This window comes from Nematostella vectensis, chromosome 14, assembly GCF_932526225.1.
Source record: "Nematostella vectensis chromosome 14, jaNemVect1.1, whole genome shotgun sequence".
NCBI classification, from domain to species: Eukaryota; Metazoa; Cnidaria; class Anthozoa; order Actiniaria; family Edwardsiidae; genus Nematostella; species Nematostella vectensis.
The window spans coordinates 1,913,534-1,937,030 of NC_064047.1; the positions used below are offsets into that span (position 1 = coordinate 1,913,534).

The window sequence follows — 23,497 nt, forward strand, 5'->3', positions numbered from 1 at the left end:
CGGTATTTTGGGAGCTCGACTTCAAACATACAAGCGGCAATCTCAAAACACGAGTCTGCTCGAAATTCGCGCGGCTCTCGTCTCCTACTTGATATAATTCTCCAAATTGTCCTTAGTCCACAGTTTATTGCTTCTCCTACCAGCATGAAGTATATTCTTGTGACAGGCGGCGTTATAAGCGGCATCGGGAAAGGGGTTATTTCAAGTTCCATCGGCACAATGTTGAAGGGATGTGGATTGCACGTTACTTCGATAAAAATCGATCCTTATTTGAACATTGACGCCGGAACATTCTCACCTTATGAGCATGGTGAGTAGATTTTGTATTTTTAGATACCTCTCATCAATAGTTTTGCCTCAGATAAGTTAAAGAATATTTTGAACCCCCATAGCTACATTACGATGATTCTTTCCCGCGCGCGCCAACGGACAACAACATTCAACCAAGGACGAAATCCGCCAAATCTGTGCATTAATTTTGTATATGTTATAGCCTATTTTATTATGCATCCTATTGTTATATTAGCTGTATTGGCTCAGATAAATGTTTTGCACATCCAAACAGGTCTTACCTGACTTCATGGCCGTGTTTGTTATTTGGTTTTCCGTGTATGTAAGTATACTCTTATACACCACGATATTCGTCATCTCATGATCGCTGTAAATTTTGATCATGAGTTGCCGAATATCGTGGTGTATAAGAGTACATACCATGGAAAACTATGGGAAATTTGTTTTCTACAACACAAACAGCGAAAATAGTATTTTACAAAAGCAAAACAGCGCTCAGAGATCGCAGAAATGGCGTGTTTTCTTGGGCAGATTCAGCGCAAGCAACTAGGGGGGGCTTGACACCCTTCCCATGATGCACTTAGTCGAAGCATAGTATCAACTGCCGCGCGTAGTGATGGTGCACAGATGATCTTAGTCATGAAGGCAGTAAGAGCAAGATGGAATAGCTCTAAGGCATTCGGAGGAAGAAACTAGCTTGACTGTTGCTGAATGCCTCGACAATGAAAATTCAAGATTTAAATTTGAAAAAAAATGTTTTCTTTGCCTTCCAAATCCACAGCCTTCTCCCACTTCTGGCAAATCCTTTTCATCTGTGCTTGATATTTTATTTTAGTCAGTCAAAAGCTAAGACAACCGGTTCATGCAACCCCAGTAAAACAAGAAGGACAGCAAGATGATGTGATCAATTTTCAGAGACCAGTTGATTCAAGTAGTCTATCTTCAAGTCCAAAATTCGCCCCTTAGGAGTGGGGTAGTTTAGAGGTAGATCCCGATTAATAGTTTACTAAAGACTTAGTAGAGAGTCTTAGTAGAGAGTCCTTAGAATACGAAATTTACACATTTAAAGGATAATTTGACATTTTCTTCAATGCATTTTGGCGGATTTTTCCCGCGTGTTTTTGCTCTTAACTTAGAAAATCAAGCGCAAGTGGCCATGGACAGGGTGTCAAACCCCCCCCCCCCCCCCCCCCCCTACCTACAACCGGTGTTTGCAGTGCGCGCATATAAACGAAAATTGAAAACTTTAGCTTAAAAACCCTGCAGTCTCTGTTACTTTTAGTGTCCTTTTGTAAGGATGGAAAATTTATTTACTTGAAAAGATTGTGAACCAAATTTCTTGAATTTAAATCAAGGCTTATCGTCTTTTTGGCTTCAAGTGAACCTGCAAGGATTGTGTGAATGACGAATCCCGTGGTTTGGCCTTTGATTTACCATAGGTAACAATCAATCAGAAAGAGAGATTACGCGCAAGTGTTGTAGAAATTTAAATGGTATGGCAGGTCAAAAGAGCAGCCCCCCAGGAGCATGCTTTTGGAGATTTAGACACATTTTCATCCATTTTCTGCTTCCAATATTACGTGGTTCGATTTTCAGCTATTCCCAATACTGATTTCCTTGTATTTTCTAGATTTTATATTTACCCTTTTTAATACTGATTCCAATACTGTTTCCCTGTGTTTATAATATGTACAATTTTTGTATTTAATTGTTTTAATTAAGATTTTCAGCTATTCCGCGCTCAGTTGCGCATAAAGCCTTAATACTTCTCCTCCATTCGAACTACCACTCTTGCCTCCTCCAAAACCTCCTCCTTTCAAAACTTTTGCACTTTAGAATATTTGAAGTTTCCTTCTCTGTTTACAGGTGAGGTGTTTGTTCTTGATGACGGCGGCGAGGTTGACCTGGATCTAGGTAACTATGAGCGTTTCCTGGATGTTACACTTCATCGTAACAACAACATCACCACAGGCAAGATCTACCAAGAGGTTATCCAAAAAGAGCGCAATGGAGATTACTTAGGAAAGACTGTACAAGGTAGACACTTCTTACTTTCAACAATTTTCTAACTTTGCTGGTTACTAATGGGGATACAGATTTAAATAAAGCATAGTTAAAGTTGCATTGTTACCAGTTTACTCCCGGTCGATTACGTAAGAATCTTTATGATTTTTAACGGAAAACACAAAAAATATTTCAAAATATAGAAAGCAGTGTGTCTATTGAAAGTTTCTTTGAGGATGTGACTGCTAATTTAGAGCGGATGGCCTGTTAAATATTTCGGATTTGAATAGATTCGAATAGATGAGGTTTCCGTCGGACCTCCGGAAGTAAACTGGTGACAATGCAACTTAAAGGGGTGTTTTTCCCTATTGCTAGGTTACCCAAAGCTACCTTGGATCCCTGAGGATTGCTTAGGAAGGTGCAGCTTAAGACTGATCTAGACAGCATGATTTACTAGTATGCGACCGAAAACACCTCATGAGTTGTAGCATGTAAATCAGCCTACAACCTTCAGCTAAGATAGTTGCAGTGTGTAATTCAGGGCTAAGGCATGTTGTAGGGAGGTTTCATATTATGAATAAATCAGCCTTGAGATCTACAACTGTATCAATCCAAGGCTTCCTGTACATACTTTATATGTAAAGCAGACCAGGGCCTCATAGAGTAAACATGCAAAATATAGGGTAGCCTGCTCAAGAAGGCTTACTACAGTTATTTGCATATATTATAAGCAGTCACCATCTGATGGCGACTGCTTATAAACCCTTAATTTTGAGGTGTAAGAAGGGATTTTGTTTCGCAGTTGTTCCACACATCACTGATGCCATTCAGGACTGGGTGCGTAAAGTTGCAGAGGACCCTGTTGAAGGCAAGAGGGTTGCAGATGTTTGTATTGTAGAGGTGAGTAAGTCTTTACTATATTCTAGAGGACTTGCAAATACTTAAAATGCCAAACCATACATCACATTTTCTATTTCTTAGCTGGGTGGTACAATTTGGACAAACTAATATTCTTCAGGATTAAGGCATGTTTGGATTAATATCAAATTGTTTTTAGCCATGACAAATTCTTTAATTCTTTAATCTTTAATGTAGGGGGTGTAGGGGTGGGGGGATTGTCTCATTATGTCAATTCCTATTCCTAGGGAATATTGACATTGATGGAACATTCTTTTATATGGAGGTGTAATTGAACCTGAAACTATCTTGCTTACAGTATGTATGTACCACTTCATAGTCATGGCTTATGTACAACAGTATGCTACACACTGTACAGTATTTTTTCTTCTGACAGCTGGGTGGGACTATTGGAGACATTGAAGGCATGCCATTTGTGGAGGCTTTCCGGCAGTTCCAGTTCAATGTGGGCCGTGAGAACTTCTGTGTTGTTCATGTCAGCCTGATTCCAACGGTAAGTTGTTGGCTGAATTCTTTGTATTTAATCCATCTACTCTAGGATAGTTTAAAAATAATTTGGTTCCTATTCTGAGTGTACTTAGCATTTCTTGCCTTGCTAATTGCCTTAATGCAGTTTCTGTACATCAAATACAGTTGAACTTCCATATAATGACCCTCCATTAAGACACCCTCTATATATTGGGCACGTTTTTTATTGATATTTTTACCCCAGAGGATAGAAGGCAACATTTATTTATTTATTTTTTTTTTCAGCCAAGTGCTACTGGTGAACAGAAAACCAAACCAACACAAAACAGCGTGCGAGAACTTCGTGGCCTGGGGCTTTCTCCAGACCTGGTCTGTTTCTGATGATACTGTACCTCATAGCTAATGTTAGCTCTTTTTTCAATATTGAAAGAAGCAATAACAAAGATGTAAATGACAAAGACTTTTAGACTCTGATGGTAACAGTAATTCCCTATTTTGGGCTGTTGTTCTTCTTTCTTATAAACCCCGTTTAAAATCCATGTCTTGGCCTTTCCTTACACCATGCAGTGCTTCATAATAAGTATTTAAATGAGCTATCTGCTAAACTGATTAAGAGTTTTTTTATCTTGTTGGTTTTTAATTGAAAATTTGGATTTATTTTTTCAGATTATGTGCCGCTGTAAATACTCAGTGACAGAAGAAGTGAAGAAAAAGATCTCATTGTTCTGCCATGTGTCACCAGATCAGGTTTGGGACTCAAATAACGACACACACCCCTCTCAGACCTGCTGTTGTTAACTTCTTTCAATGTGAAGATTTAAGTCACAATTTCAACTTAAAATAATAATGCACACCGCCCTCAAAATGTGCAAAATTAACAGTTTTTTGGTGTTACTTGAAAATATCCCCAAAATAAGTAATCACTCAGTAAATATTCTGCTCTTGCTTAAACATTTCCCTGATAAACTTCACAGCTATACTAATAGACACTGCAGCATTTAAACATGTACAGTATGTTATTTCAATATCTCTTATTAAGGGAATCCCATTTTTTTTTGCTTGAAGGTTATAGATGTCCATGACTGTAAATCCATCTACAGGGTCCCATTATTGTTATCCCAACAAGGTCTTGTTAAGTTCTTTGCTCAGCGACTCAACATGATGGAAATGAGATCCCCTAAGCCGCGACACTTTATGGTTCACTGGAAGGAACTCGCTGAAAGGTACACCAATAGATTTAAGATAATGGAAACTGCTCTGGGGGTCTTGTAGAAGCTATCAGAAGATTTTACCACATTGGATTGATGCCTCACAGACAAAACAATGGAAAACAAAACAATAGAATGGGAATACAATAGAACAATGAGGTTATCCAGCCAATCCTATAAGGCCTTACAAGCGGGCTCCTACACCTCTGGGGTTGTTCTACATGCACAGTATCATTCTATCAACTGTCTGTTAGGTTAGGGGGTAGGGGAGGCATTTAGAAAGAGCCTGACCTGAACTGTAATAAAAAATACATAAATTCATGTAAGTTGTATGTGGCAAAACCCCTAAAGACAAGTATTGGAAAACATTCCCTGTTGCAATAGCTTTTAAGAGAAAATAAGATTTGTTACTGGTTCATTCCCAATGTTACTAGGATTTCAACAAGATAGTAACATGTATACAACTCAACCATTTGTAATGCCTGTACCCAACATTACTGGGTTCAAAATTCAATGTAATTTGCTGGTCCTTGCCTTGGCTTGTAAAAGTAGACAATGCCATGGTCAATTTGATCCAAATTATCTTATGTTTGGTTCACTAGGGAAGAGCGTGTACTTGAGGAAGTCAAGATTGGTATTGTGGGAAAGTACACCAAGCTGGAAGATGCCTACCTATCCTTGCTAAAAGCCCTCAAACACAGCACACTCCACTGCAACAAGAAACTCAATGTGGTGGTATGTGGTTGTATTAACTCTCGTTTTCAGTCACACATGCACCCTGTGCCTTGGGGTTACGAGTCACAACTGTGTTTTGTTGGACATCAATCCTGACTTGACTTTTTTTTTCAATTCTGCATCTGTCACAGCTTTAGATCAATCGCAACCAAAACAACTTCAAAGTGGATCTTTCCCCTTCTTAGATACTGTTTTAGTTACCCTCACTGGGAAATTGAGTACCCACACCCCCTATACCCAAAATTTGGCAATAGGTTACCTGGCAATGAATTTCCTGGAAGTCAGTGCCGAGGGGCAACCTTTGATACATAAGCCTTTGACTTGAACACATCAAATCTACTCAAAATAAATGCAATAAATGTATACATTTTTTATCTCTTTTCCTGGAAGAAACAATTTTGATAAGGGCAATATACTGTACAGTAGTTCCCCACATAGGCTAAAATTCCTTATATGGGAGTACCCCCCCCCCCCCTCCCAGTATATGGGCTATACTGGGACATGCCGCTGGACAGGGTAGGCTATGTGCACAATGTTGACACTCAAACGCGCGGCAGCGCATTGACGACTAAAATCTCCGAAAAGCTAGACATCCTATCAAAAATAGCCACTCAAACTCAATTATTTATATGAACATTAACCTAAACCTTAATTATAGTTTATATTTTAGCAATAAAAACGGAAACAGCGATCGAAAAAGTAGAGATTTCAAGGCTAAAAGTGTTAATTAGCGTTACATCTTGTCTAATCGGCTGTACAAAAATTGTTGTAGAGACATGCTATTGATATAAAAATTGCACTTTCTTAATGTACTTACATTTGAGATTACCCTCAGCTTAGTTTTTTTTTGTAAAATAGCTTCAAGTGGATAATTTTGCAGTAACCACTTTTCACATTTTAATGTGACGTTTTAAAAAACGTCATGTGAATTGTCGATAAAGAGAAAACATGTATTATGACGGCCTTTGTTAGACAATATCATGCTTCTATGTGACTAACTAGTCTGCTTATTTAACACGCTATGTAGCGTGCGTTAAGATATCTGATAACGCAAAGGGTGTCGCGTCAAGAACACGCTATTAGCCGTGCTGCCGCACCCTGTAAATCGAATGTATAACATGCCGAGTCGTTAGCACGCTAGCGTGTCACTAGATGGCGTGTGTACTCGCCGAGTTTTGGTAAGTTTATTAACGTGATCCCACACGCAAGAACACAGCATCGCTCTAGGGGGGGAGGGGGTGAATAGGTTCGCGGATCGGCGGATTTTGGAAATACGGTGGATCACGGATCTGTTTACAATTTGGGCACGGATTTTGACTGCTTTGACGGTCGAATTTCGGATTTTGAATGAATTTCAATCGATGCTATTGTCTATCTGTCAAACCATGCGGATATAAAAATATCTGCGGATCCACGGATTTGCCCCGAAAATGTTGCGGATCGGCGGATTTACATATCCCTATTCATCCCCCCTCCCCCCCTCTAGCTATGGACACGGATAGTTCAGTCACCGGAGCGGAAAGAATTTGTCTTTGGCGAGAAAAGAAGCGACAGACAAGGGCCAAATATCAGAAGGACTATTACAGCAAGAATCGCAAGAAAATCAATAGAAAAATTAGGGAAAAGGCCAAGCTCAAAAGAGAGGAGAAACAAGCTAATCTTCCTGACGAAGTCGCAAATCAACGACTAAAATGGCGGCAGAGTAAAGCTCGTCAAAAAGGAACAACTACACGGATATATGTTGCTAGCTTAGAGATTTCTATCTCTAGTACTTCGAGTTCTTGTTGCGTATCCTCATTCGTTTATTTGTTTTTGAAGAAATGGCCACACGAACATACGACGCGAAACAGCTAGAACACGAACACGGATAGCTTAGAGAGATTAAGGAATGGGCTCGGTTTTTACATTTATTTGAGTGGTATTGCACATACAGATATCATTCCTTCTCATTAAGATCGACGCAGTCATAGAGGACGTTTTTTATGTGGGGCGGAAAAACATCAACATCGTGATTTGGCGAAAGCCCCGCTAAAGATGTTGTAAAGTCATCTAAAAAAATAGAAGTACATTAACAAATATTTTTCTTTTCTTTTATCATAATACACCGTTTAGTTTCTGGTTTAAAAAACAATTCACTACGCTCATAGGGAAATTATTAGCAATATCTTCCTCCATAGCAATGTGTTATGGCAAGATATTAGCAAGTTGTTCTAAACTTGAATAAACAATGTGCGTGCACTGATGTCTCGTGCGTGTTAGTGACACGCTCTGCGAATTCGCCATATCTACTAACCGGCGTGCATGGCAAACACAGTTCTGACCGTGTCCAAAAAAGACTCTGTGTGCGTTGACACAACGTAAAGTAATAGGATTAGGCTTAGGCTTAGGCCCGCTGAACCGTGCAAATTACACACTGATACGAGCCATGGCACAGTCCGGCGGCGTGCATGTAACACAATTGGGTACTAACATTGAGCACATAGCTGGTATTGTTTTTTTACCTCTGTCCTAAACAGGGTATACATTTCAGGCCTCTCTGTCCTAAACAGGGTATACATTTCAGGCCTCTCTGTCCTAAACAGGGTATACATTTCAGCCCTCCCTGTCCTAAACAGGGTATACATTTCAGGCCTCTCTGTCCTGAACAGGGTATATTTCAGGCCTCTCTGTCCTAAACAGGGTATACATTTCAGGATTCTCTGTCCTGAACAGGGTATATTTCAGGCCTCTCTGTCCTAAACAGGGTATACATTTCAGGCCTCTCTGTCCTAAACAGGGTATACATTTCAGGCCTCTCTGTCCTGAACAGGGTATATTTCAGGCCTCTCTGTCCTGAACAGGGTATACATTTCAGGCCTCTCTGTCCTAAACAGGGTATACATTTCAGGCCTCTTTGTCCTAAACAGGGTATACATTTCAGGCCTCTCTGTCCTGAACAGGGTATATATTTCAGGCCTCTCTGTCCTAAACAGGGTATACATTTCAGGCCTCTCTGTCCTGAACAGGGTATATTTCAGCCCTCTCTGTCCTAAACAGGGATACATTTCAGGCCTCTCTGTCCTGAACAGGGTATATTTCAGGCCTCTCTGTCCTGAACAGGGTATACATTTCAGGCCTCTCCGTCCTAAACAGGGTAAACATTTCAGGCTTCTCTGTCCTAAACAGGGTATACATTTCAGGCCTCTCTGTCCTAAACAGGGTATATATTTCAGGCCTCTCTGTCCTGAACAGGGTACATAATTTTAAACATGGCCGTCCTAAACAGGGTACCGATTTGGTTGCCTTGCTAAACATCGTAACCGCTGATCACGACGCCGATCTGATTGCCTTGCTTGCTCTCAAGTGCTAACAGGGTCCTAAAATTGAGGGTGTTGTCCTAAACAAGGTCCTAAAATCAAGGGTGTTGTCCTAAATAGGGTATGGTTTTTCAGAATTTTTGTCCTAAACAGGGTCAGGTTTCAATACCCCCATCGCCACCCCTATACCCAAACACAGGCTGAGTCCCCCCCCGGGCTAAGATTTGGTATGTTATACACCATTTATATAAGAAGCTAACAGTAAAATGTGTACAGAAATACATACTGTTTACAAGGTTAGACATTTTTTGACAGTGCTGACTACTATAGTCAAGACTCCTCTAGAGTAGAGTGTGTTGCATACAGTACTTTGATTGCTCCTTAATACAGTAGCCCGTTCTAACGATTATTTTGCTCTTTTAACCTGCAGTGGGTGGATGCTGAAAGTCTAGAAAAAGAGTCCCAACACTCAGACCCAGTAAAGTACTATGATGCCTGGCAGAGATTATGTGGAGTGGAGTAAGTCGATTTCATGAATGTGTATAATTCCATCTTTTTTAAATGTACAAAGGATAAGTTCAAACGTCGTTTTATCCATGAGCCATATTTGATGCAAATGTGTGCAAATTAAGATGGAACATTCAACTTGATTCATTTGCATTCAATCAATCAATCTTTTATTGAATATTTTAAATGTATATAGAATAAGGGAAAAGCATTTGCATTGAATACAGATCATTGATAATACTACGTTTGAAATTAGCCTTAGCACATTGAAAAGCTCATCATGTAAACTTTTTTATTTTTAATTGGTTAACAGTCTTTGTATATGAGATTGTTTGGAGGGACATGTCTCACAACACTGCTTTGTACTGTCCCTTCACCTCCAGACCGTACCACTTTTCTGCCAGGTCTTGTACCTGTTCAAATTTTGCTTGATAAGAACTATAAGGAGCTCTAGACAGCCACATCTTTGTTGCTATAATTGAAGACAAATGATGTGATGAAAGCTTCATTCCCAGAAATCAACCAAATGTTTTGCAATTGCACTCCCAAATCAGCCAGTAGAAATGGGTGCTTTTTCACATGACAAACTATTGATTAATGACAGGGACACGTTGAGGTTTTGAAGACAGTTGCCCTGCCATCTCTTCTAGTTTGTGTACTGCATAGAAGAAATCGTGCTCATTACTTTTGGTTTTATAGTGGAATATTGGTGCCAGGAGGATTTGGGGCTAGAGGCACTGAGGGCAAGATCGCAGCAGCTGAGTGGGCAAGAACGAAAAACAAGCCGTATCTAGGTATGGAAACAATGCTAAGCATGGCAGCATTCAAGTTTCAAATACTTATTAGAAAGCTACTTGGGCCGTTAAATGTTAAAGATGTGCACAAGGTTGAAATGGCGCTGTAGTACTTTCCCTGACCTCATCAATCGATTAGAAAAAAAATTAAAACTGAAAACATACCATCAGTGTTGATTTCTTTTCCTCAGTAGAGGGTCCATTGTAAGTGTATGCTTTTCAAATCATTAAACTGTAAGGTTTAAGATTAGTTCTGGATATTAAGGTGATAGGTGTACATTGAGAAATCTTGGTGGGAATAAATAGTGTCACTCATGGTACAGTAATCCTGATGTTATTTTCCTCTATAGGTGTATGCTACGGCATGCAGTTAGCTGTGATTGAATTTGCTCGCAATGTCCTTGGATGGAAAGGTAAGTTATTCGCACATTTCCATACATGTTGTGGGGAAAGAGGATAACGGTGCTAGGACAGTAAAATGGTCAGATGAAATTATTAAATGATCCTTTTATTGATTATTGCTCTTAGATGCAAACACAACAGAAGTTGATCCAGATACAAAACACCCTGTGGTAAGTGTGCCTTTCTTTATAAATCAGAAAAAAATATACTGATCTACTTAAAATCGAAATAAAATGGTTGAAATTGAAACAAACATTTCCTTAACAAATAGATCTCATTTTTGCATGCGTCTGTCGTCTAATAGATTCACAGCATGTCATGAGCAAAAAAGTACGTAACGAGAACCTGTTGAGTGTCTCTTCTAATAACACATTGACCCAGCCCAGATTCAGAGCGCGCGATTCACAATTGTGTCGTTGTATAACTTATTTTTAGATGCTCATTTCGTCTAATCAATTCAAACTTTTTCCCTTTGGATACTTTTATACCAGTTTCCGCCATTGTTTTTGTGATGGCCCTTCAAAACTTGACAGCACTTTAATGCAGAATTTGGGTGCTGCACGTGAAAAAAAAAATCAAAAAAAATAAAACAATAACAACAACAAAGAACGCTCCCCTGCTTGCAAAGCTTTTTCCTGTTTGTTTCTATCAGTTCACTTATCCGTGTCGCGACTCTGTTCTTTTGCGTTTTCGTTTGTAAACAAACGAGCGTTTTCGTTTTCGTGCGTTTTCGTTTGTAAACAAACGAGAACGCGAAAGAACAGAAACGTGACACGGATAAGTGAACTGATAGAAACAAACAGGAAAAGGTGTAAACAAACGAGAACGCGAAAGAACAGAGACGTGACACGGATAAGTGAACTGATAGAGACAAACAGGAAAAGGTGTAAACAAACGAGAACGCGAAAGAACAGAGACGTGACACGGATAAGTGAACTGATAGAGACAAACAGGGAAAGGCTCTGTTAGCAGGGTAAGAATAAGCAAATTGATATTGATACGCCCCAGGTTATAGATATGCCAGAGCACAATCCAGGTCAGATGGGAGGAACCATGCGGCTGGGACGAAGACGGACAGTGTTTTCCAAAGATCAAACGAGTATCGCAAGTAAGTCATAGAAGCAAACATCACAAAATATGAAATTAAATCAAATGACCTCATGGTATGGTTATTATTTAGGGAAGTTGTACAAGAATGCAGAATTTGTTGAAGAGAGACACAGGCACAGATATGAGGTATGACCTATGTATACATTAGGCTATTGTAATTTGACTACTATAATAATTTGAATAAGCGCCTCCCCCAAATAAGTGAGTCTCACAAAAAAGCGCCTCTTCTAAATGTGTTTCATTTTATAGAATCTGGTGAAGAAAAGGACTGTGGTATTAAGATCGAAAAGTGTCTTCTATATGTTCCGAAAACTGCGCAACAACATTTTATAATTAAAATCTTGTTTTGTCATGGCTCTGGAAAGAGTTTAAGGTTTTTCTTATCTAAAAATAAGATTTTAAAATAAGCGCACCCCTGCTGTTGGTAGATGACATGTTCCAATTTGGTTAAAGACCCAGGCAAACAGCACTAGAACTCCCTGACCTTAACAGCCAGTTTTGCAGGCCCTGCAACGCCAGCGTTGTTGGCACACCATGTTGGGAGTGGCCAATCATGTGCAACGTTACCAGAATTGCTGGCTGATTTTGGCGTTGTTTGCTCGGGGTTTAAGAGTAAATTTATTCATACCATTTCACAGGTGAATCCAGACCTTATTAGCGCATTTGAAGAGAAAGGGATGAAATTCGTTGGCAAGGATGTCGAAGGTGAACGAATGGAGATCATGGAACTAGAAGGTATGTAACCGTATGGCCTATGTTTACCTGTTCCAGTCCTGGGGTAGTGCACTGTGCATAGATTAACTCCACTTCTAGTTTCTGGCATTAACCCTTCGTCTGCGCAAAAGAAATGTCTTACCCCCTATTACGTCAGAGAAACAATCCTATTCTCAGAGCGCGTCATAACTTCATCTCTGTGTTGGTATATTGGATCCAATATTCACCGTTTAAGAAGTATTCGAACATTATCTGTGTATATTTTAGAACATCCATACTTCATTGGGGTTCAGTTCCACCCTGAGTACATCAGCAGACCGCTGAAGCCGTCGCCTCCCTTCCTCGGGCTCGTCCTTGCTGCCATTGGCAGACTTCAGCCCTATATCGCACGGGGGTGCCGCTTATCACCCACCTGCAGCATAAGCGAGGATGAAAGCGACGAAGACGAGATTGAATTAGAGAGCCCAAATAAGCTACCAACATTCAACCTATAAGCCTTACAACATACACGTGCAGTAAATTTAAGGGTGGATGGTTGAAGGCAGCGAACATAACAACAAGTTCGTTGGGAAAAGGCTTCTAAAAGAGAACCAATGTTTAATCTTCTTACTTGCATTTGAAAAGAAGAGAGATGGGATGAAGATGGAACTCAGGAGACAAGGATTCGAGCATATATAGGTTACATACATTTCCAACGTGAATTTACGAACGCAAAAACATTATTGGACCAAGAATACATATATTTTTTTCGTAAAAATGCTACCGCTATAAGTATAAATTCAAGTATCGATAGATATAGAAACCGACGATAGAAAGGATAAATATATCAAGTAAAAATGCTGACATTATATGTATTTAAAGCAGTTTGGGATGAAGTTTTATGATAAAATGAAGCTTAATGACCATACTAACTTATACCAAGAAAGCATGAATCCATGATCTTTTGCTGAAACCGCAGTATCTGTTTTATGTTGAATATTAGTCAATTGACCAAAAATATTTAGAGGTTTTAAATTGTATAAGCCTGCTCGAAAAATTACTCTGTTCAAAAGTTGTTAGGGATTCCTGTGCTGTTGGTGAAATGCGTAAGACTAGGCACGATAAAAACACGTGGGGACATTTGAGTACAAATCCAAGTGGGTCACAAAGCTAGACAAGAGACACCCACAGAGAGGAGGCTATTGTTTTCCCATTTGACTTTACATTGCACCGCACGCTACCATGGCCATCCTGGTAGTTTGAGGAAATAAGCCAATAAGGATTCGTGAAACGCACCACGTGACAAGCTTGAGGAACACTAACCAATCAGCGTTTCAACTAGAAAACAAGGTAGCATGCGTTGCATCATAACAGCAAATAACAAAAAATAAAACAGTTCAAAAAAGATAACACGAGCTCTTGATTTTGATTCATTGATGCAGAAGATGACTATGCTGTAAATATCTGTCAAAAGCATTTGATTATTGTATCTCATTTATACAACATTTGGAAAGCAAAGATAAAACTTTGAAAATAACTTACATGTTGTCGTTGATTTTACACCTTTTCTCTGTAACACACTGAGAAATCACTCCGAAAGGTATTTTTCGGAACAGATACTCAAAAGTTCACGAGGAGTAATCTACACAGAAAGACCTATCCTTTACGAGTCATATTAGTCCAACAGTATGACAATAACGTGTGCATGGGATTGTCCGCGTCCATTGTTTATTCTCGGATACCTCCAGTGGCATCGATTGTTTCAGACAATGCCATAAATAAATTTGCTTGTTTACAACCCTTTGTAAATCATTCTCCATCGAAGAAAGCTTTTATGTTGAACTTACTGTCCCAAAAATGTCTCTTGAGTACCCGTTAATGCTGATAAGGTCATGTCTTAACTCCGTACCCCCCCCTCCCCCCATCCCTCCCCTACCATAAATTCTAACAATCAACTCGGTAACCCGATCTTATTAGGCAGTTTAATACCCTGCCTTTACGGTCAACTCGGTAGCCCGTCGGTCATGTTAGGTAGTATAACCCCTTGTCTTTTAAGTTCCTTTAGCGCTTCCAATATCATATCAAGCTCTTCGCGAAATCTCTCAATTTCTTGATTCTTTCTATTCACGATCTGTCTCCATCTAGAGTCCGATTCCTCTTTCTCCATTCCGGATTTTATCTGCGCTGTGTTGATAATTCTATTTAAATCCTCTTCCCTCTGAGTAAAGCGCAGTTCCATGGCTGCTATTTTTGACTGCAATGCATCAAAATGCCGCATTTCGGGGGTAAACTCCTCCTTGGCTTTACGCAGGTCTTCGTTAAGCCGCTCGATCTGTTGCTTGAGATTCTCTTCGCGTGCCTGCAAAAGGATAAAAACGGAAAAAAAAAAAAAATCCTGTCATGTTTGCATCCGATGGGCGAGTTTTTGCTTTTTTCTCCGTCTGTTTTCTGTCCGGGTGTCTTTTTGCCTGTCTGTCCGCCGATAATCTATCCGTCTGACTATGTCTATCCTTCCCTCTGTCGGACAATCTGTTTGTCAATCTTTTTATTTCTATGACAACTCCCCGTCAGTTTGATAATAGACCTTTTCGCGGTTAAAATTGCAATACTTGGGAGCCCTGTGGTTTGACACCAAAGAGACGCTCAAATAGGCGTTTGCGTTTCTTCTTCACACCAAAAGCAAGTAAACAGAACACACAAGACATCAACCAAAAACTTTATAACATTTCCGCCAAAAATGCCTGTTTGAGCCTCTCTTTGGTGTAATACAACAGGCCTCCTAAGTGTTGTATTACTAACTGCGAAAAGTTTTAAATATTTTACCTTTGCCGCTGCTAAGGCGTCGCTAGACCCGCTCTTAGCGGCAAGTTTGTCCCTTAGCTTCTGAATCACTATCTCCAGACTCGCCATCTTACTTTGAAGCTCGGCGACCCGCGAGTTCGAGTGACGTACCGCAAATTCTGCACGTATCTGAGCCAGCTCTTGCTGATGCTTGCTTTTGACCTTTTCTAGTTGGTCAGCGGCGTCGTCCTGTGCTTGCCTTGTCATGCGCTCTGACTCTGCCAAAGACGCTTGGAGCCTGGGGAGTTTGATGGATGACGGATAAGATAAGAGAAAGGTTGAAAGAAAGATCGAAGTTGGAGAGAAGAACGTAGGGTCGAGAGAGAAGTAAAATTTCTATGGGTCAATGGAAGAATGAATAAGAAAAAGATAAAAAGAGAAAGAAAATGGTCGAAGTTTGAGAGGAGGGTGGAAGTTCAAGGAAAAAAAAATGGCCAAGGGATAATAAAAAATATCGAAAGTTTAGTAAGAGTTCAAAGGTTTAGAGAAATAATAAAGATAGCGAAGGTTGAGATAATGATAAAGGACGAAAGCCAGGTCAAAGCCTGAGACATGTTATAGAGAAGTGTAGAACACGCTCCTTGAGGTTTGAGAAGGTTTAGAGAAAGCAAGGTAGAAAATTAGACATAGCACAACTCGCTTAATAGCATGGATCAAAACTGGCAAAACCACAAGCCATCCAATAAAGGCCCAGCGTAGGTACAGCATGGGTCCAATATAAGCTTACCGACATCAGTCCAACAATACCTCAGTCTCATTTGCTCCATGTCCAGTCCCTGCTCGGCCAGTCGCCGTCTCAGCCTCATATTCTCCTCTTCCAACTGGGCTGCCTGTGGTAATGTTTGGTCTGCCTGTGGTACTAGTGCCAGTTTTTCAGTCCTCAGCCTCTCACAAGTTTGCTGGAGGTCTAGTATCTCTCTGTTTTTCTCGCTCAGTTGTTTCTGTAGAGCTTCGATCTTGGCGTCGTCAAGTTGCTTGTTCAGCTGACTTGTTGGACGCTCTGGTTCGCTGGTTTTCCTGGAAGGCAGACAAAAATCAGATGAATAGGGGTACACAGCAAAGCTCATAAAAGATTACATCATTGAACATTATTCGTATACAAACAATAAACAATATATATTTAATATATACACATATTTCAAAAAGAAAATGGAATCAAGTGTGACTGACTATGTTGTTCTATTGTGTTACAAATGCGTGTATGGGCCTCACTGGAAACATAGATACTCTTACTGAAACCCAGTAGAGTAAGGCATTCGTCCTTTTCCATTATATATAGTAAACATTGATTGAAACAGGTGTAAAAACTGTCCAAACAAACTGCGAATTCTGCAAACAAAATGTTCATGGATTGGTATTTGTCTGTAGAAAACGTTTTCTACCCGCAATAGGCTAGTTTAGTAGTGGTTAGTGGTCACCGCCTTTGTGACCCAGGTACCTTTTGCCTTTATCCTGGTGAGCTTTGAGCGAGGAGGCCTGAGCAAGAGCATCCTGAAGCACGCCAACCTCGCTTTCAAGTTCCGCAATGCGCCTTCGATCACCCGCCTGAGCAGCGGCAAACTCCTGCTCCAGGGCCTGGGCATGCGCTTTGCGTGGATGGACTGAGAGTTTAACTCTTTCATTTGCGGCGGCAAGTTCCTGTTCCAGGCTTTTGACTCGCTCGTCATAATCGAATCGCATGGCGTTATATTTCTGTTCGATCGCGCGAATTCTTTTATTGGCCTCATCGTCGTTTTCTTCCAGTTCCTTTTCTAGTTTTTTTACGCGGTTTTCCAGGAAGACGTATGACGGCGATTGTTTGACAGGGGAGGTCTCAGGCATGCTCGGTTGAGCAGAGCCTGGGGCCGAGGCCGCGGCGAATATGAGGGCTGGTAACGAGTTGGGGTAGCGTCGCTTGATGATCTCTTCCATTTCTTTAACCTGGGAATTTAGAACGTTAAGAATTTAGAGGTTTTTTACAGAAATTTTAATTTGACACAAAGAACATTTGACAGGTGATAAACGAGTTGAAAGGCAAGGGGAACCGTAACTCTTCCATGTTAACTCGCACCCTCAGTGTAGACGAAAAACAGTTCGAGATCCGAGTTCGAGTTAGTGGGCAGTTCGAGTTATCCTGGTTCGAGTTAATGAGCAGTTCGAGTTAGTGGAGAGTTCGAGTTATCCTGGTTCGAGTTAATGAGCAGTTCGAGTTAGTGGGGAGTTCGAGTTATCCTGGTTCGAGTTAGTGGGCAGTTCGAGTTAGTGAGGATTTCATGGGAGTCATCCGAGTTTGTGTTAGTATTTCGAGTTTTACCAGCTCAAGTTAGTGAGGTGTATAGCTTATACGAGCTAGAGTTGTCAGGGTCTCATTGTATCCTCAAGTAGATCACGCAGCTAGTAGCTAGTAGTCAATTTCTTATTAGGGAATTTCAAATACTATGCTTTTTTCATATAATACCTATGACTGCGCACCCCACATTCAGCCAACTCTGGGTACCCGCCTGATCCTTGTCTCTACGGAGGGCCAAGTACCTAATATCTTTTAGATCTCTGTAATTACCGAGGTTTTACCTGTCTTTGAAGGTCTTGTATCCTCTTAGCGTCGCTCGAGCGTTCTGCGCTCCTCTGCCTCCGCTCAGTTGCCGCTGACCCCTGTTGGGCGCGCAGGCGGCTCACGGTCTCCCGGAGTTCTTTGAGCTCCTTGTCTTTCTCCTTGAGCGCGGCAGCGTCATGATCGAGTAGCTGCTGGTTTTCCGCGTACCATTTGAGTTTGCGGTTAAGTCGATCGATCTCGTCCTCGTAGCGGAGCTTAAGGTCCTCGCGTTCCTGCGAAGTAGCACCTAGCAAGAAATACATTGATTTTTTAAAGTCCGCGAATCCGACTTGCGTGACACTGTTGTTTTGTTTTGGTTTTGAATGTTTAGAACTCCCATCATTTTGAAAAATATAACTTACCCAGCATTGTTTGATATCGTAGAAATATAATCGGGTCGATTTTATTGTAGGATGGATTGAATTTCAGCATGATTCAGACGGATTCAATTCACATGCATGGGGTTTTCATAGCCTACAAAACTACGCGTCACGCAAATCGGATCGACTGGCTTTAACAGTTCTGCGTGCTTCTATCATCATCTAATAAACGAAAATTATTATGCTGATCCCAGAGACAATTGAAATGGCGGATGCGTTTTCCAGTCTCGTTTCTGGTCCAAGACTCCCCTTAACATACCGAGTGCCTGCTCTGCTCTCTGTACAGCGGTGTCCCTCTCTCGATCAGCCGCGCGCACTCTGGTCTCCAACCGAGTATTTACCAATCTCAGTTCGTCTACCTCAGCTCTTAGTTTGGTCTCCCTCTCTTTGATCGAGCTGAGTTGAGACTGGAGCTGAGTGATTCTGTCTGAGCCTAACAGAGCAGAGCCTGGTACGGGTACTCTTGATGGGGGAGCTGTGGTCCGCTGGTCAAGCCTCTCTTTGAGGTTTGCGACTTCAGTGGCTGGGGAAATCAATTAATAGAGATCGCCAAATAATAAGATTTGAGCTACGAGCAATGAGTTTGACAGTTTAGTCCGTTTACTCAGGGAAATGTGAGGTCCCTGGTTTACCTACATTCATGTAGACTATATTAGCTCTCTGTATACCATCCCCGCAGTCTCATATAAAAATAGTGAAATAGTGAATAGTGAATGCCTCGTGCGAAGCGTTTTCACGTTGTCGCGCGCAGTCAGAGGCTACATGTTAGCCCTTTCCACGAAAAGACAAAAAAGTCCAGGATTTTGGTGGAAATTGAAACAGAAATGAGCAGAGTAAGAATACTATCAAATACAAAAATCTATTATAAATAAGGCCGTTTTATGGGAGGTCCAATGTATGCCATTATCAAGCTCGTACCCAGTCTCTGATATTTCTTGGAGATCTTCTGTCAGAATCTTTTAATAAATGCCAGGCAGCTTAACAGTTACAAAAATCCTTTACAAGTGAGGCCGTTATTTGTAAGATCTACGTGTGTCATGATCAATATCATCCTTTCCTGAATATCCTTTAATAGAGAGACTGTTTTTAAAAATGCCAGGGAATTTAAAAGTAACAAATACCTATCACCATCGAGGCCATAATGTGTGAGTATTAATATCATGGACAAATTCATACTGCTTTTCTGTTATTCCCTGAACAACCCGAGAAAAAAAACTCTTTTTAAAAATGGCATACAATTTATCAGTTACAAAAATCCATTACCAGTGGGGCAGTTATGTGGGGGAATTCTAACTTGTGTCATGGACGTACCCAGTTTCTGGTTTTCTGAGAACATCCTGCCCTCGGTGGCCTTGCTGCTCGCTTGCTGCTGTTTGAGGTCTCGGTAAAGTCGCTCGTTCTCCTGCTGATAACCTTTCAGGAGCTCTTCTTGTTCGCGTATCTCTCGCTCAAGTCGTTTCTGTTCTTCCTCCGAAACACTCTGGTAAAAAAGAAGTGGATAAAGTTATGTCCTGGCGAACTTTAATAGCAACACTTCCAAATTCAACGTCTTTTTAATAAATGAATGAATGAATCAATGAACAAAAAAATCAATGATTGAGTTATAGAATAAACAAACAAACGAACGAAAAGACAAATAAAAATAAATATATTAGACAAAAACAAGCAGAAAACAAACATAATAACCGACTTACCTTTAGTTTACCGCCCGCAGCTACGCGCTTCCTGTTGTCAGCGTTCTGCTCCTCTTCGCGCAGGCGCGCCGTCAGAGAAAACACCTCCTGCTTCAAGTCACTCAGTTGCTGCTCGTAATCTTGACGCATGCGCTCTTCAGCTCTGCTCCAGTCCCTCTCACGCACGGCTATATCGCTGATCAGCTTGTCGTTTCGTCTCCGCTCGTCCTTCCACGCTTGCTGCCACTTCTCCGCCTAGAGGGTAGTATCATCAAATGACGCGGGGTTATCCACAATAGAAGTAAAGACCAATGCAATCATTTCGAACATTTTTGCTAACAGAGATAACGCTGAATAAAAAAAAAGTCAAAACGAAAAGGGCATTTTCTAAATTTAATGCTTATTGGAAGGAAACATTTCCTTTACAGGAAACGACAACATAGCTTGCAAATAAGGAATTTGTATTAAACTTTCTCTGAATTACCTACCTCTTCCTGCAACGTTCTTTCTCTTGACAGCATCGTCAGCCGATCGCTCGCCGAACTGCTCCGAACATGCATTCGGGATTTCCTTGGTTCGTCGTCCGACCATCGTGGAGTCGGCGGTTGGTTTTCTTGGTCATCTTCGGGTCGCACAAGGTGCTTGAGGTAGTTTGCGAATGATTCAACAGAGGCTGCAAGATGCTGGGGCGAGCTATCTGCGTCTTTAGGCCGTGATGAGGACTGGCGCTTCTCCTGCCAAAACAATTAAAGATTAAAGAATCTCGCTCGGCCAACCCATTGTTATTGTGGAGGTGCACTGCATGGATGAGTTCGGAAATAAAACATTTTCGAATAAAACTCAAAATGGGAGTCGGCTAGAAGCGTACACAAGGTGTTGTCCTTTATTGGCATTATAAGAGTATCTCAATGAAAGGGGTGCTTTGCATGACAAGATCGTATTCGCTTAAAAAGTCTCTGGTAGCCGCCATTTTGTCATCCTAGCATACTGCCAAGTGTGAAAAAGCATCCATTTCCATCGGCTGATTTAGGGAAGCTTATGCGATATATTTGATTGAATTTGGCAAATAAAGTATTTAAATGAAAGAGGAACAAATATGTGCATCATTCAATAGTTAGTATTTCTTGTTCTGAATTAGTGAAATACTTTTAAAAAATAAAAAAAATATCAAATATTTAGAATTCATGCTTTTACGATGCACTGCCACAGATATTTTCCTCTTTCACTGCTGTTTAGTTTCTTTTTTTGCCTTTAATTGCCTTAAAAACGAAAAAAAGAATATGAACTTCGGACATAATCCAATTAACACCTCAAGCTGTCAATCATGGCATTTTTTTGCACGTTTATGATGCAGCAGATCCTATAGATTCTGAATCTTTTTTTGAAAAAAACACAACTTTATCAGAATCATGTTAAAAATATCAGAAAAAAACACCTTTTTAGCCTGGGTAAATAAAACAATAAGAAATGTGTGGCTTACGCATTTAGTAACCTCCTTAAGTCGCCCCGAAGACTTCTTTATCACGGCGTACCTTTTTTTTACTCTTCCGCATACTTGGAGTAGGAGACCAAGAAGGCGGGGAAGACAAAGATGGCTGCCACAACTCAACCGATCGCCTGCCACCCCCGCCCTTGCGCTGCACATCCTTGTTCTTCGTCTCCCTTCTCTTCACCGCCGGTTCCACCTTCGCAGTCTTTCCACCAGACGGCTCCCTTCTCTTTACCGCCGGCTCCACCCTCTCACCAGATTCCCTTAGCGTCAAACCCCCCTTGCCCGTGCTTTTTCTACTCCCCTCCACACTCATGCGCTGCCGTGCCTTTGCCTTGATGCTACGGAGACTGTCAGGGGGAGGGGTGTCCTCGTCTTCGGAATGAGCCCCACTTTCCCCTGCCCACCCCTCCTGGGGCATATCTCTAGCTTCCACCGATGGTCTGAGGGTGAAGCCAGCACAGTCAACGGGGAGCGAGGCGGAATCTAAAGTATCTGACGTAAGGGTCATACCGACGCTGTCGATGTTTGGTTTGTAGGGGCGCGGTTTAAGGGTTTTCTCAACTGGCTCGTTGTCTGTGATCACCACGGGTTGTAGGTCAAACCCTCGGGATTTGGTCTCGCCGCCAGAGGCTTTTTCAAGCACTAGTTGCCCTAGATCTGTAGAGTCTTGGTCTATGCCCTGGATGACAGTCGGAGTTGGCGGAAGAATGATTTTACCTGAATAAAAACAATCAAAGTTAACCATCTCTAATCAAGTACTTGGCTGACATGATTTCTTGGCTGACGATACATCTCTCTGTAAAGGCTAGGCTACTGTAGCCATAATGAAGCCATAACTATATGCACTGCATTTTTTTAATCTTGTAAAGAACCGATAATTAATCCTTTGGATTGGAATGTGTCAATTGTGCCGATTGGGCGGATGGAACCCCATTTTATTCCATTTGGTTCAGATCCTGCCCATTAAAAGTGACATCTTGTTTTAAGCCATACAAGTATACATCTGAGAAAGATTCCTCTAGTTTTCGGACCCGAAGGCTGGATTTGGATCTTGGGATGAATGGACCTCCATTCAAAGCCCCAAACGTATCTTGAAGTTAATAGAAGCCGCGTTTCCAATTTGAAGCAAAGTATGTTATCAAATTGCACTCGCTTCGCTTGTGTACTCAAGAACTTTATTGTTTATAATACTTGTCTAAGAAGAGAAAAAGGGGGCGTGGTTTCACAATGTTCGTGTGTGAGCCTAGGTTACTTGTAGCCCCTGACTCGCCAGGATACTTCTGCAATTCTTACTGACCGGTGTTGTGTTCACTAGTTTCAGTCGCGTTCAGCTGCGCTTGCTGAAGCGCCGCCTGGAGCTCCGCAATCGTCTCTGTGTTACCGCTGTACAAGTTGCCTGTAGTACCCATGCCAGGGTCAGCGGGCAAACTGGCATCTTGTAAATTAGTGTCTGTCGCACAAACATAACAATGATATTTGAGAATTTAATAAAACATGTTTATGGGCGACGGCAACCGGAATATCAAGGTTCTAAAGCCAAAGGTGACATTGAATGAAATAAAATACTCAAACAATGTAATCAAATAAATAACACCAGACGGGGTGATAGTCACTGAAAAAAATCGGTTGATCAACTCGAATTCTTACCCGTAAAAGATATTAGGTGTTTTTAACCTTAAAGCCGCATTGTCACCAGTTTACTTCCGGAGGTCCGACGGAAACCTCAACCGTTAAAAGACAAAAGAATCTTTTAAAATCCGAGTTATTTAACAGGTCATCCGCTCTAAATTATCAATCACATCCTCAAAGAAACTTCCAATAGACACACTGCTTTCAATATTGTGAAATATTTTTCGCGTTTTCCGTTAAAAATCATCGGATATTGTTACGTAATCGACCGGAAGTAAACTGGTGACAATGCGGCTTTAAGCGATAGCAGCATTAAGTCGGAACTATTAGGCGCTAAAGTTGGAATGAATATGCCCTAAGGGATAGTAGGATCAGAAGAATCTTTAAACATCCCCAAAAGGGATGGCAGTTGGTTGAATTTTATACAATAAAACAAGGGACGATCACCCACGTCTACTTTTATGGAGAGTCTCTCCCCCAAAAG

The 23,497-nt window shown here is 41.1% G+C and overlaps 2 protein-coding genes across 2 annotated transcripts in view; one reads left to right on the plus strand and one right to left on the minus strand.

Moving 5' to 3' along the window:
• On the plus strand, positions 1-13,963 carry LOC5518849 (CTP synthase 1). The gene is made up of 16 exons (XM_048722276.1): positions 1-310; positions 2,158-2,328; positions 3,098-3,195; positions 3,590-3,706; positions 3,967-4,050; positions 4,348-4,428; positions 4,747-4,904; positions 5,492-5,624; positions 9,351-9,439; positions 10,127-10,221; positions 10,572-10,634; positions 10,750-10,793; positions 11,632-11,731; positions 11,804-11,859; positions 12,372-12,468; positions 12,715-13,963. Exons 1-16 carry the CDS (start codon positions 145-147, stop codon positions 12,939-12,941), a joined length of 1,779 nt encoding a protein of 592 aa, XP_048578233.1. The 5' UTR covers positions 1-144; the 3' UTR covers positions 12,942-13,963.
• Positions 13,834-23,497, minus strand: part of LOC5518801 (centrosomal protein of 162 kDa) — a 16,830-nt gene continuing 7,166 nt past the window's right edge. Inside the window, exons 11-21 of the mRNA XM_032363509.2 lie at positions 22,682-22,834; positions 21,425-22,101; positions 20,381-20,626; positions 19,914-20,147; positions 19,531-19,699; positions 18,479-18,742; positions 17,818-18,086; positions 16,706-17,187; positions 16,015-16,284; positions 15,250-15,505; positions 13,834-14,785 (exon numbers count right to left, since the gene is read on the minus strand). Coding sequence (XP_032219400.2) covers positions 14,429-14,785; positions 15,250-15,505; positions 16,015-16,284; positions 16,706-17,187; positions 17,818-18,086; positions 18,479-18,742; positions 19,531-19,699; positions 19,914-20,147; positions 20,381-20,626; positions 21,425-22,101; positions 22,682-22,834 — 3,377 coding nt within the window. The 3' untranslated portion in view covers positions 13,834-14,428. The remainder of the gene's footprint in view (positions 14,786-15,249; positions 15,506-16,014; positions 16,285-16,705; positions 17,188-17,817; positions 18,087-18,478; positions 18,743-19,530; positions 19,700-19,913; positions 20,148-20,380; positions 20,627-21,424; positions 22,102-22,681; positions 22,835-23,497) is intronic.